The sequence below is a fragment of the Apteryx rowi genome, unplaced genomic scaffold, assembly GCF_003343035.1.
Source record: "Apteryx rowi isolate R43461 unplaced genomic scaffold, aptRow1 scaffold_180, whole genome shotgun sequence".
NCBI lineage: Eukaryota > Metazoa > Chordata > Aves > Apterygiformes > Apterygidae > Apteryx > Apteryx rowi.
In genome coordinates this window covers 361,165-375,779 of record NW_020448086.1, presented here as the reverse complement: position 1 = coordinate 375,779, position 14,615 = coordinate 361,165, and the positions used below count along the sequence as shown (strand labels likewise).

Sequence of the window (14,615 nt, the reverse complement as noted above, 5' to 3'; positions counted from 1 at the left end):
TGCAGTTCTGATATAGTCTGCCAGCTGAATTACAGTGTGGGTTGGGAGCCATTGCTAGTTTGTGCTGCCCATGGTTTGTTAGGGTTATTTGTTCATTTTTATCAATTAAAAAAAAGATTTTTAAAAACAAACCAAGTTGAAAACAGAGCACTGACTTTACAAAGAATCAGCCCTTTTCAGGAAGGCTTTAAAGGAGGAGATGGGGATGCTTGGTGGTACAGCAGTGTCAGTCGTAGGGACATGCAGAGGGCTGTGGCTCAGAGGCCAAACAAGTTAGTGGTCTTGGTGAGAAGAATGGCCACAAAGAGCGATTCAGATGTGTATGTAAGAGAGAAGAATTTCATGGCTCTGAAACTGAGGACAAAGGAGGTATGTGATAAGATGAAGTGGAACAAGGGAAGGGTTTTAAAGAGGACAGTCATTGCAATACTGCTTTCTGCATGCAAGTGTGCCATTGCCAACATGTGTTTCAGGGATAATCTGCGTGAAACCAAAAGATAGGTTTGTACTGTACTCTGTAGTGTAGTGTAAATATACCCAAGCAAGCTTTAAATGAGCTTGTTTGAGCATGAGAACTGGTCTACCCACTGTAACAGAGATTAGCATGGACTAATATCTTCAGCTGAGAAGCAGGATGCGTTAGCCCCTGCTGAGCTCCACAGTGTCACGGTGGTTCTAATTTTGATTTTGAAGTTAGCTTATTCAGATGTAGCAAAATCATTTTGCTTCAGTCTGCCAAATAACCTGAGAAAAAAATCCAAGATATTGCACTTTCCTTTTATAGGATCAGATAGGAAGATATGGGAATAATTAATATGTTAATTACACTACAGTTAATCTGATCTGTAAATATTTTAATTAGGAAATAGAAGAGAAGTTGTTCAGTCTTTCTAGAAGCAGAACTCCTTCTTTCAGCAAATCACCTTGTCTTGTGTAAAGAGGGAGACCTAACGCTTGTTGTCAAACTGCAGTTCCAGTGTGGAAAGCTCTTGCTATGTTACTTCTAACAGTAGTTTGATTAGGATTTCATTTCTGAATGGCTGAAACATGCTCTAGTGGAGGTAATGGAACAGAAAAATCATTTCAGTGCAGATGACTTGCTTTCACATTTATCTTTGTTTCTCTGTTATAAAAGGAAATTTTGTTTGAGGTTGAACTGAGCTGTGTCAAAGTAATAATAAGCAATGCAACATCAACTTTTGAAAATGCTGGCTTTTGCACAGCTCCAACTAAACATAGAGACAGTTTGGAGTTCTGGGGGGGCAGAGGTGAGCTAAAGGTACAAAGGCTGCTAAAATGGTGAAAGTGAAAACATCAACTCCCTTATAAACTCAAAATATTGAATACATGTAGATTTCAAAGAAATGTCCAATTCCTTTCCTGCTAATACTAGTCCCGTTTTCCTGTTTTCTTTGTTTCTCTCACAGACACCGGATTCTTCCCCCCCACTCCACCCCCCTTATTGCATTTGTTCCTTGTTTTCATTTAATGGGGTTTCTCATAGGGGAATGTATTCCTCATGTCAACCAGGCTGACAGAATTTGGACAGCAGGGGAGAAATACCCCCCCCCCTTTTTTCTTCTTCTGCAGTTAAGTAACTGATGTCTTTGTGCTCATTGTTTACACACAGTATGAAAATTCTGTGTACCAAGTTGGAAAATGGAAAGTGTCACACGTTGGGGAGGAGCATTCAGTGATGTGTCTTGTGATGGTGGGGGAGGGAATAGGGCAGAGCCTTAAATTTGGTTCTCACCCATTCCCTAGAATGCTCTTACAAATTCAATAATGTTGTAGATTGATGGGGGGTTTTAGCAACTCTTTCACTGCATGCACCTCACCTGCTAGTGAGAGTCAGTGAAACTGAATACACAAGCAGCCTATGATTTGAACACTCTGCCATTTAATAGTGTGTTCAGAGGACAGATAGCAATGGAAACAATCACTTTTTTTTTTTGTCTTTAATGCTGCTTTTTAAATAGCTGTGTGAATCCTAGCTGGTTACCAGCAGCTAGAACCCCCTGCTGTTTCTGGGATTGCAGAGGGGAACAGCAAACTGAGTTTCTAGCTGCCAGCAATCCTCCTGAAGTCTGCACTGAACAGCAGGAGATTCTTGAGTGTAAGGTTAACAGGCATAATAGGAAACACACACCTGATTCCCCAGGAGATTGAAGATATATAAACAGGGGGCAGAGAGAAAATGGATCTCTGAAGTCTTGAAGAAGCCAGATGGGCTTGCCCCCTAGCTGGCTGAGAGAAACCACATCTCTGTGTAGAGAAATGATGGCTGTGGGGAAAAAACTGAAAGAACTCTCACTCAGTAGAAGCCTGGACTTTTCTTTAATGAACATACGACCATTCCAGCTCCGTSACCTGACTTCTCACAATGTTAATTTATTTCTGAGGTTGAACAGCTACCTCATCAAAAGTTCTCTTAGAAGGTGGTTCCTTAACTAACACCTTTCCCCTTCTCTATTCTGTTTTTAAAATATATTTTTGGGGGGTTGTAAGAGATCAAAAAAGGTGAAGAGTTTCTTTTTTGGAGGGGGAAAGGGAGTGAGAAAGAAGTTTAAAGATGTAAATATAGCTTATGATACACCTAATGGAAACATTTCTTTTTGTGCCAGACTGAGTTTGTTTATTCAGCCCCAAACAGAGGTGTTCTATCTGAACATATCAAAGTTGAGAATAAAATATTGGAGGCCTGGTGATCAAACTTTGAATGGGCAATAGACATATTTCCTTTGTAGCTCCTTTGAGTGCAGTTGTGAATATAGTAGCACGCATATAGTACTTCAACTCTGAAAGCTAAGCTTGTTTAGGCAAAACCTTAGTATATAGCCTGTATAGTAGGGTATTTGCAGAGACATCCATTTCTTTGGTGCTCATTCCCAAATTTTCTTTCTTTCAAATAGTGCCTGTTCATATTTGTGTTCCTTGAAAATTTATTTCTGACAATTGGTAAATTCTTCCTAGATCTTTTCCAACATGTAATTGATTTTATTTTCCTGAACAGATAATTTTATATGGTAATATCCATGCAAAAGCAATTTGCTATGGTTCAGGGAACTGGACTATTATGGACATTTTTCTTTGTAATGCAATTACAGAGCTACTAACTTGATCTTAATAACATTTGCCTATTACCACTTATTAGATGCATGAAAGGAAAACAATGTAATTTTAAGCACAGAGAATGATGCTGAAATATGCTCATGCATCTCTCCTTGTTTATCAGCCATGAGCAAGGGATGGATGGGATGACAAAATTTTCTGTGTTTATTTTTGTAGGCATTTCATGAGTCTTACTTTTTAGAATTAAATTCAACTACATTTCTGATGTTGTATTAAGTAAAATTAGTAAGTGTTTTTATATGTGTACGTACATTTGTCTTTGCCCATCTATAATTTTCTTAGTAAACTGCAGTTTGTATCTATTTAAATCTTTATGCTGTTTTTTTTTAATTACTCAAAAGACAGTCAGTTCAGACCCAACTTAGAAAGACTTAAGTGTGTGTTCAGCTACAAGCCTGTGCTCAGGGACAGAGCAACTTGTAAGCCTAAAAAAGGGCATGTATTTAAAGATCTTGCTTCAGCAGTTACTTAATTACTAGTACTCCAATTTTTTTTGTCTGCAATAGCTTATAATATATTTATTTCAGAACTATCCCACAAGAGTTGTTTGCCAAGGGGGTTTGAATTAGACATCTCTCTGTCACCTGAATGACATGTGCTCATGTAGACTCTTTTGGAGTGGAATTTACTGCAGGTTTGGGACCATTCTGGTTACTCTGAATCTATTCCAGGTTGTTCTGGACTTTAGTTTTCCTAAAATACCTGACTTACGTGAAATGATTTTTTTTTTAAATCTGGTACTTAATGGGCAGGCATCCATTAACAATTGACAGATTTACTGGCACTTTCAACAGAAGGGCCATGAGTCAATTAAAATTTGTGAGTGCACTGYGTTCAGACCTTGTATGATAGACAAATACATTATAAATACAAGAGGATATTATAAATGAAAAGAATGTTTGCTGAGGAAACATAACAGTCAAATTTCCTTTCTGATGAGGGCAGCCTATATAGGGCAGAAATTTATATTCCAAGATTGCCTTTCTTATGCTAGTTATCTTCTGATCACTTGTGAGATTTCTAAAGTATCTCATCATAATGGTTAGATCATTTTGGGTGTGTTTTTTTTCTTTAATTTAGAAAATTGCTGAAGAAACTTAAGGCAATGCTGTGAACAAATGTGACATAAAGACTCTTAACCCCCCCCCCCCAATATTTAATTCGTGTCCCTTTATTTTTAATTCAAAGGATGCTGTGACAATATGCACTCTGGGAATAGGAACTGCTTTTGGAGAGTCCATTCTGGATAATACTCCTCGCCATGCTACCATCGTTACTAGAGAATATAGTGAGCTCCTTCGAATTGAGCAGAAGGACTTTAAAGCGCTTTGGGAGGTAAATTGAGATTTCTTTCTATGATTACATACTCCTATGTTTCTTTCTTGCAGGCATTCCAGTTTTTTCACCTTTCCCAACTTAAAGCAATTTCACATACACATATTCTACAGTAAAACAAAATGGACAGACCTTTCTCTGTTTGTTTTAAAAATCATTTTAACTTTAATTTAACACTGTTTGCTTTCTACTTACTTACTAAAATTAAATAATTTAAATGAAGCTTTTTTCTGATGGGATTTATTAGTATACTGCAGACATTGCTTTGTCAGCCTCAAACTTGCTTTTGTTACCTGCATTTACAAGGAGAGTCTGTCCTTACTATACTCTGGTCTTTTAAATTACTCTCCTTTACTCCTATCTCATCACCAGCTGAAAAGTTTTAGAATAGGAAGATGGATCAAGAGCCACTTTAAAAAAAAAAAAAAAAAAAAAAAAAAAAGTCCCATGAAACTTTTCTTTGTGGAGAACACTGCTGAGATTCTTGATTCTGTCATCTGTGTGTGCTTTGGTATCCATGCTGAAAAGGTTTCATTAACATCTTACTGTGCTAAGTTTTTGGACTTTAATCTGTCTGCATTTTTGTAAGTGTCACACTTGATCTAAAAAGCATTCTGGGAATTGGAAAGCATCATGCTGGCCTGATCTGCACCATTGTCAACTTGTACTGCCAGCTTGTTTTTAATGGAGACTGTACAAATATAGGTGTCCCACCACCTGACAGTTCTACATGACAGTGTCCTAAAGCTGAAGATCTGGTGACACTAACTACATTTAAAAAAAACTTGAATTGGTTGTAGCGCTTTAGTTCAGCTTCTTTCCTAAGCACAGACAGGGAAGCTTTTATTTTCTGTTTTCTGAGAAAAGCAGTGTTACGTCCCAAAGCACTAGTAAAGCAAGGCTTTCAGGAAAGAAAATCAAACCTGCAACTTGCTACACTGACTGGGAGAAGACCACTAATACCACCTGTCTGCAAATATGTTGCCCTGAGCGTAGTTCATCTTGCAAGATGACCAAGATGAAAGACCAACTTGCTAATGGAGCATGCCTGCCATTGAGTGCTTTGATAGTATCATATTTTATTCTTACATAGCTATAATTTGTACCAGATTTTGGTGATGTCTATGGCTAATATAAAGTACTAATAAAGTCTTGTAGCAAATGTGAAGCAATTCATAATGCAATATTTTTCTGCAGTTCATACTTGTTTTCCTCTGTAGGAGCAGCATTATGGTTTTCCTCCCTGGCATTCCAAGATTAAATATGCCAGCGCTCTGGTCTGTTTTAACAAATGCTACATTTTCTAGGGTCAGAAATTTGTAAAGTAGATAGTGATTTACAAGCTCGTGGTGTAGGAGAATAAATCCAGTTGTAGGTTTCTCAAGTAAAAATCTTTGTTTTAAATACACTTTTAATTAAGAGCAGGGTCATTTCTATGTGTGTGACTTCCCTGCTAAACATTCAGAAGTTGTTGATATCCTGTCAGGAGTATCAAGGGAGAGGGGATGTAAATTCCCTTCTGTAAGATTTTGGATCTTAAAATATATTTAAAATTGTTTTAAAACTGAGTGAAGCCCTTTCTAATGACTAATACAGTGTTGTTTATAACAGTATTGTTGATTTTGAGTTTTTTTGATAGATCCTGTTAAAAAAGGCTATGCTATTAAGTACTGGGAGCTGTCATAGAGAGCTTCAGCACACATCTTGTGTACTTCAGACTTGATGAAATTTTATAGTAGAGCATATTGGAGATGCTGCAGGTGTCAGTCACAGACCACGGCTGAGCTTTGTGGTACCTATTTGCTTTTTGTGCAGTTTCACAATCAGCTTTTTTCGTGAATTTTGTTGTGGTTTCTTTCAGGGAGGCAATCTTTGTGCTTTTAGTAAGAATGCAAAATTTATTCCCTTAAAAATATTTTTGCTGGGTTGTCATCACTAGAATGAAGTTGTTAATTTTTTTTTCAAGCCAATATTTGTCTCCTTGCAATCTTCTTATCCCGAAGCCAACATAAATTGTAGGTAAGGTATGATAAACAAAGAGTGTTCAAAGAGATGGAAACTTATTTATGACAATTCTCAAAAAATATTAGTAATAGCAGTAGTATATTTTTATTATCTCATAAGGGAGTTTTTTTTTCTTCAGGGAGACTTTTTGCTATGTTATGGGATCTGTGTTCAGTCTGCCTTATCTTGATTCATCTATCCTTGCTTTGACAAAGACCATACAGACAAATGCATATTGATACAGTGAAGTACCATTCAGATAACTTTTTTATTTGTTTTTAATGAAAACTTGTACAGAGTTGAGAATGGACCACAGAGATCTGTCAGTGGTACCATAGGGAAAAACAGGAGAAGGCAGCAATGTTTGTGTCATTACAAGACAGATACCCAGATACAGTGGAAACTAATGCCAAATCTGGTGTATACAAATTTCAACTTTCCAGATAATGGGAATTTAATTCCATAAAAGTAGTAGTTTCTCCATAAGGAAAATGTTGCATAGTTCCAAAATAATGTACTGCTGTAGTTTAAGGACAACATAAATGTAACTGCAGGGTTGCGAATCTTAAAATGGTTACTGCTTTTATGCAAGTAGGATTTTTATGATTAATAACAACAGTGCAGGAAAGTGCATTTTATATATGATTAAGTATACTTTTTTTGTTCTACAAAGCTTACTTTTAATTGAGGGAAAGAACAAACAAACTCAGCTGATTTCAGATTTTTGACATACTGTGACAGTAGAAATAAAAGAAAGCATGGAAATTCTGATCCTGCAAACTTTATTTTAGTTTTTCAGGTTGTGAACATAAACTTGGAAGATGAACCATATAAATGGATTCAATATTGACTTTAAGTTCTTGTGCAGCTCACCTGAAATAATAGGATAAGAAAACTAACTTCCTTTATAGTAAAAATTTAACATTGAAATCTACTGTTGAAGTCCATGTTTGCAACAAATTTTTTTTATCACAGCTATATGCAGTACTTTGAAAAACAACTAAATCTCCATTTATACGGCTTATAGAACTTTTAGTACAAATTCTAAATCTAGGATTTGAGAGAGAGAGACATTTATCAAGTTTATTTTTTGTTGGTTCTGAAAGAATTGTAAAATCTTTAACTTCACATTATGAATTTACAGCTTTCTTTGCATTTTGTTTAGACTGAACAGTAAGTTTTTCTGTATTAGCTGTATTGCTATAAGGAGCAATTGTATTGATATTAAGTTTCACATACCCCAGCAGATGAGACTTACTGACACATTTAATACAGAATATACAGCAAAGTACATTTATTTTGTACTTTGAGTACCATTACACTTGGGTCTATACCTGAAAAGAAATAATTATTATTTCTGCTCAGATTTTTTTTCTTTTTTATAACTCTTCAGTCAATTTTATACTATCTTAAATACTCTTTTGAGGAAAAAATAAGATTCTTTTTCAAAAACATAATAAGCTGCCTTCTGGAATATACACATCTCAAAGGGTGTATTCAATTCGCCCTTTAAATATAGAAAGATTTTCTGTGACTTCCATTTTTAACAGTCGGAGAATATTGGTCAAAACAAATGTTATTGCCCTGATAACAGCAATTGCCAGTTAAAATGGTCTAGTCTTTTCTCTAATACCTGTCTGTTTAAATAGCACCTTGTTCAGGAATGTCTGTTCCGCCTCTGAGCTTGCTCCTCCTTGGAGGCTTGTTTGCTGTCAACAGCTGCTGTAGCATGTTGGAGAAGATGGGAACTCTGATCAGGTTCACACATGGCTGAGCATGCTTCCCTGACGAAGCAGCTGCGGGCGGCTATGGGAATCACTGGTGTTGTGCCTTTGGGCCCTGATTGTCCCTAGGCCTCATCTCTGAGCAGCACTAACAGCTGTGGGGGAAAGTTATTCATTGCTATTGTAATGCTGTAGACTTCCATGGTGCTTTATGAATGTGTAGAAAAAGGTATTCTTTGTGCTCGTATGAACTTGCTTTCCTTCTTTAGCATCACTAAGTTAATGCGGTGCTAGCTACTGTGCCTGAAAAACTGTTTCAAAGGACAGAAGAAAATATATACAAAAATAAACATAAAAGCAGAGACTAAACACCAGGAGCTCTGGTCATGCATATCCTGTAGGGAGTGGAGCAAGCCAGGGACCCAAACAGTTGGATTCTTTTAAGCAGTGTAGGAATGAAATGAATGTATGTGAGCAGTGTTATCACTGCAGAAGTTCTCAGTAGTTCATCCTCAAGCTTTGTCCTTTCATGCAGTTGCAAACTGATTACAATCCAGACAGGAAGGGAGTGAATCTGCTGAGAGGTGACTTATTTTTAGAGGTTTTTCCTACCACAGTGAATTACTCAGCCTTCCTTGGACAACATACAAATAACCAGTTTCCTTTTGTGTGGAATAAGATTGTTAGAAGTTTCTGAACATGCCTTGAGAAACATTTGATCTTGACTAAGTGAAGAACAACTATTACTTTGGTATGCAGTAACTTTGGAGAGAGGGAGACTTGGACCCTACAAGGTCAGAATGAATATTTTAATTCTTTCTTTTCACATTCAGCAGCACTTACACATGTGGTAGTCTGATAAATAACAGCATAACTTGCTTCCTGCTTACGCCTGTCTGATGATATTCACTAGCCCTAAACAGCCTTCACTGCTCTGAAATTATAACTTTGAGAGAAGCTGCTTTCTTACTATCTTTATTTTCTGAACAACACAAATGTTAGTTTTTGAGCTAGTTTAAAAACAAATTGTTTGTCAAAACAGAAGAAATTTTACATATTCTTTCAATAGAATGTTATTTAGGAAATATACATATGAAATGGTGTGCTGACTTGCATGTTGTAGTAGGGTTCAGTGAGACTTCTGGATAAGGCTTTTGTTCCTCAGAATCAAGGCCACAGGTCTTGGAGCATGTGCACCTATATCAGTTTGTCTTTTTAAGGTATTTCTAAACTTATGCTGTATCTCAAAATATGTCATGATTATGGCAGTAGGAATTACAAAGGCACTTTAAAAATATATGAATGAAAATGAACATATAAGGATTTTCCTTTATTTTGTCCACTCGACCATGCTGCAAATACATTATTTATTAAAGTAGAAGTATATCACTAAATTACCTATAGGTGTTTTGGAATGTAACATAGTAGGCAGCATTTCTGAGAGGCAGCATTTCCCTTTCCTCAGACTATTGGAAAATGTATGTTACGTACTGTTATTGCTGGAGAGGTTTTTTTTTGAATACTACAACATGTGTAAGGAGTACTAGGAATCTCATGTAAGTGCCAGCACTTTCTACTGTACCTTTTCACTAATGAGTATTGCATATCAGAAATTCTGTCCAGTTCATTTAAGTAGGAGTAAATTTGATCTGAGAAATGAAATCAATGAACTGGGTTCAGATCCAGCCATCTAAACAGTAAGGTTGATTTATGGTATACAACTCTGTCAGTAATCAGTTGCAGAAGACTTTGCTATGATTTGCTATCTCCTGTAGGTGAGCCTAGTAGAGGTATAAAACTATAGTTAACAAAATGAAGAATATTTAGCTTTATGGGATGGATGATCATGCGACTTTAAAATAGTGAAGTGCTTGGAGACCCCCAAAAATATAAAACTGTGGTCATGGAACATGGAAGCTGTCTTCACCTGCTTAATGTCACTCTCCATTGGCTGCTCAAACTCTGCCTTAATAATTCATCTCTCTAATGTGGTTTTACTTGAGAAATGTAAAATTGATCAAATTATTGTAGCCTGCCTTTGGAACCTAGCTGGAATGCTCTGTGTTTGCCAACCTGTCAAATAGTCACGTTATCAGAATAAGGAAGAACTATTCCGTGTTGTAAGATCTAAAATACAGCACAGAAGGAAGGTGCGGAAGGATCCAGGTGTGTGAAATCTGTTGCCTTGTGCTGTTTGGAAATCTTCAGCTGATGACAAATTCAAATTTGTATGCAAAGAAACAGAGCTAGTGTGAGAGACACTGAAAAACAAAGTGATGACTGGCAAGCAGGAGATGCCCCCCTCCCCGCCTCCGAGTAACACATGGAAGGAGGAGGAACTTAAAGTCTTCTTCCCCTTTCCACCCTCCTGCTTTAGAATATGACAGTAAACACTGATTTGGCAAAATACAAGGAAAGCTTTGCAAGTAACTAACATCCCACCTTCATACCTTTTGTGTTAATATTGGTAAAGCATGTAAGTAACGGGGAAAGATTCCAAAATTGTTGTTATGCTACGAGAGAGTGCCAGATTGCACTCCCCGTTCTGCTGGTGCAAACTGAGCATGTTTCTAGTGAATATGGTGCAATTGCTTTGATATACGCAGGGGTAGCTGAGAGCAGAGCCTGGCCTTTAGTGCTGCTGCTATATTGGTTTTGACCATCTTTGTATCTGCTTTTACATTTTTTTTCTTTTGTTTTGTCAAACATTTCTAATTTTAAGAAGTGATGCTCTGTCTGGTAAAGCAGATCTAAATGAATATGGGATGGCATTGCAGCCTCAGGAGGCAAACTGAGATGGCATTGCAGCCTCAGGAGGCAAACTGAGAACTTGCATCAAAAAAAGCAGTGTTTGTCAGCATGTCAACGCAGTGGCTACTACTTTTATTTGGATGTATTAATCACTTCATATTAAAAAAAAGTGGCTGCAGATTTTATAATATATTTTTTGCGACAATGTATTTCCTAAAGTAACCTTGTTGGTCATTGGTAATGAAGAAACATATTTAGGAATTTGGCTACATTTTTCACTCTAACCCATTTTATCTCTTAGTGTGATCCAGGCTGATGGAAGTGTACAGTTGTTTTTATAGAGCCTTGCTATGATGTGTTCTTTTCTAAATAATGGCATCATGACTAAGAAGCTCAAAATCAATAATTATTTACTGTTTCAGATAATTTGCTGTGTCATTATATGTGATATCGAATATGGTCAATCAGGCAGAATTTATGCAAAAGACAAAGGGATCCAGTTAGTTTCAACTCCATGAAAATACTACATAACTTCTTTGTAGTTATCCTTGGTTGAAGGTGGCAGATACAGACATTTGGGGCACCTCTTAAGCAAAGGAAAGACTGAAAAAGCCTGATCCTTCCTGATGCCTCTCTGCAACGAACGTTCCTCATGCTTGTTCCTGCATGTCATCCCTACAGTCAGTTTGCACCTCAGAGGCGTGATTTAATCTGATATCTATTTCAACAGCAACATTTTGTGACTGTCACTGGTCACCATGTAGAGAAAGACTAAGGCTTTGTAGAACTGAAGTGATTTCTCTTAACGCTAACTAGCATGGCATTTCTCTTAGATGCAGTTCTGTGTCACTGTAGTAATGATGCCTATCAGCTTAAAGCCCCTATTGAATCCTATTATGCCATACACTGAGCAAACAGATATTATTGCTTCTATTTACAGTCCTTGTAAGTGTTTATTAGCTTTTCAGAGTCTTAAAATATATTGTAGAAAACTTGACTTTTTTGAGGCTCGTTCTTGAACGAAAACAAATAGAAACATCCAGGAAGCACATCAATTTCCCTGTTATGAGAAAGCCAATAATGACATTCTCTTACCTTATGGTTAGAGGTAAAGTTGGAAAGTATGGATTTCCCTGATTTTCAAGGAAATTATTTTGATTAATTCTGAAAATACCTTAATTACAGAACAACATCTGACAAATGTATACATTTAAACTCTGCAGATGTTTTTAAGGCTGATATTTTTCTTGGAAGCTGTACTGCCAAAGTTGCATTTTCTGTAACCAGCATTTTTATTAGCTAAGAAAGTACTTTTCATCCTCAGCAGATTGTATTATTAAATGTGGTATCTCTAAGCATGATATGCTAAATGGAAAAAACATTTTGCAAAACACATCTGGAAGCCTAAAAATCCTATTTCAGGGAAGAAAGTTCTGGACTTTCATTAGTTCCTTTTTATTAGGTAAAATATCAGACAGAAAAATTTGGTTTAAACTGCATTTGCAGGGTCTTTGCAGGGTCTTTTTTTGCCTTAGAGTGGACAACAAATAATCAGCTGCATATGGCTTTGTTTATACTTCTGAACTTCTGGATTTGACACAGATTGTCCTGTCCTTCCTTCCCTCAACCTTAAGGATCTGTGTGGATGAGGTTATTTTGGGGATTGTCCCTTTCTGATCTTCTGGTCAGTGTTACTATCTCAGTCCATGKTTTTTTTGTTTGTTTTTTTACCTTTTTTTCCTTTCTCCTTCTCTCTCCTTCTCCCACACCCCCCATAATTCCTCATTTTTCTTTCTCACAAAAAAAAAGATTAATTTGTTATCTATCCTGAGACTATTCAGTTCCTTGAGAAAAATAGTTATCCCTTAGCTTCCATTTAGCCATGAGTTTTTGTTGTTCATGTTACTTTACAGCGATGGGTATAGTTGTGTGTTACTCGAATGCATTTTGAATGCTACACTGGAAAAGATGCTTTCTGTTTATACTATAGAATGGGTAAGGCAAATAATGTGATACCATTTATTAGATCAATGGATATGTTTTAACACTGACATTTTAAAAATCCATTAGCTTAAACCTGCTGGCATTAAAAAAAAAAAAGAGATCTTTGACGATAATATCTGAGGCAGTGGAAGATCTTTTGCAGATTAACACACACTGAAAGCAAGGCTATTGCGTTGGGTAATATTTTATTCTTTCTTTTTTTTCCTAACAGTCTGGTTTATTTAAAAAAAAGAATTGTAAAAATATTGTGAAAGTGTTCACTTTCATCTGGAAAGAGCAATATTACCTGTAAAACCTACTTAGCATGATGTGAATTTCTCCTTTCTTAAGGAGGCACTCCCTCAAGTGAGCACTCAACACCTTAAAACTCAAAAAAAACAAACAACCCCCCCCAGAAACCTAAAAAGCAGACAAAATCAAATTCTTAGGTCCATGGATTAATAAATAAGCTCAAAAAGATAGTGCCTGTTGCTTGCCTTAGACAGAACAGTTCTGGTAGGTGCTTTTTCTTTTCCTGGCCATAATCAGAGCTGTAAGGTCCAACATTTGCCCTTTACCTTAGACTGGTTCCTCACCTCTTTTCATCCATGGTGAAACCCTACCTTATTGAAGTCAATAAGCATTATGGGATTTCAGCCCAGGTAGTTACTAATTGCTTCCTTTTCCATATATAATATGCAGCACAGKCTGTTGGCACTAAGTTTAAATCCTCTTTACCCTCTTATCCTTCTGTGACAGTTTTTATCCACTTACATAGCTGGTGTGACATGAGAACGTGAGGCTGGAATCACTCAAATGATTAGTTCAGGAGTGCTTAACGAATTGGTCAACCCAATAGTTGTACTCGGGTAAATTTTGTTAAAGTCTTACAAACTAGAGTTACACTTAAGAATGAAGATATAAAAGACTAAGAAGTGAACATGGAATATCTCCCCAGTGGCAGAGAATGATGAGAATTAGAGGACCCAGCCTGTCATCTGTGCTGGTTATGGCTGGTCCCAGATGTCAAGGAGGGAAAGAGATTTAAAAATAAAAAATAAAAAAATCCATGTGTCTGTTCTTGCATCAGTCCTTGTTTCAGTCTGAGCAGTGGAGCTGTGGCACTTACGGTTCTCGGGGTTAATGGGTGTTGCTGTAATCCCATTAGCTCTGTGAGCTACAAAATTCCTAGAAATCTGTTCACTGGGAATGAGGAAATACCAGGCCTGAAACTTGCCTCGAGGAGCCAGCAGGCCCTTTTACATGATCTCAGGGGGTTTTATGGAGCAACCTGTTCATAGAGAAATTTTTTACTTTTGATGAAAGGTTGTTTATGCCACAAACACTCAAGAACAGCATATGATATGATGACCTTCTAAGGCACGTACTTCCTGTACTTTTGTACTCTGAAGTGAATGTTCACAGAATTCATGTACGCATCTAATATTTCTGTCTCAGGCAGTTGTCCGAGGCAGGGTTTTACTAGAATGTGTGGAGTCATACCATCAGGCTGTTGTGATGCTGAAGGCTCATTTTTCTTTATCCTCCATCTCATCCGTGATTAGATAATACCGTTTGGGTGCATTTTCTCTGAACTCTGCATAATATAACTTCTCAATTAAACTTTAAATACTGAAGTTAAAAACTGAAACCCACAAATAAAAGTTTACATGCTAAACATCTAAA

The 14,615-nt window shown here is 36.8% G+C and overlaps 1 protein-coding gene across 2 annotated transcripts in view; it reads left to right on the top strand.

The window, feature by feature from the left end:
- The window catches only part of RAPGEF4 (Rap guanine nucleotide exchange factor 4), a 165,979-nt gene that overhangs the window by 23,527 nt on the left and 127,837 nt on the right, over nt 1-14,615 (top strand). For both annotated transcript variants that reach the window (XM_026061444.1, XM_026061445.1), the window contains one exon: nt 4,321-4,467. In XM_026061444.1, the coding sequence (XP_025917229.1) occupies nt 4,321-4,467 (147 nt within the window). The remainder of the gene's footprint in view (nt 1-4,320; nt 4,468-14,615) is intronic.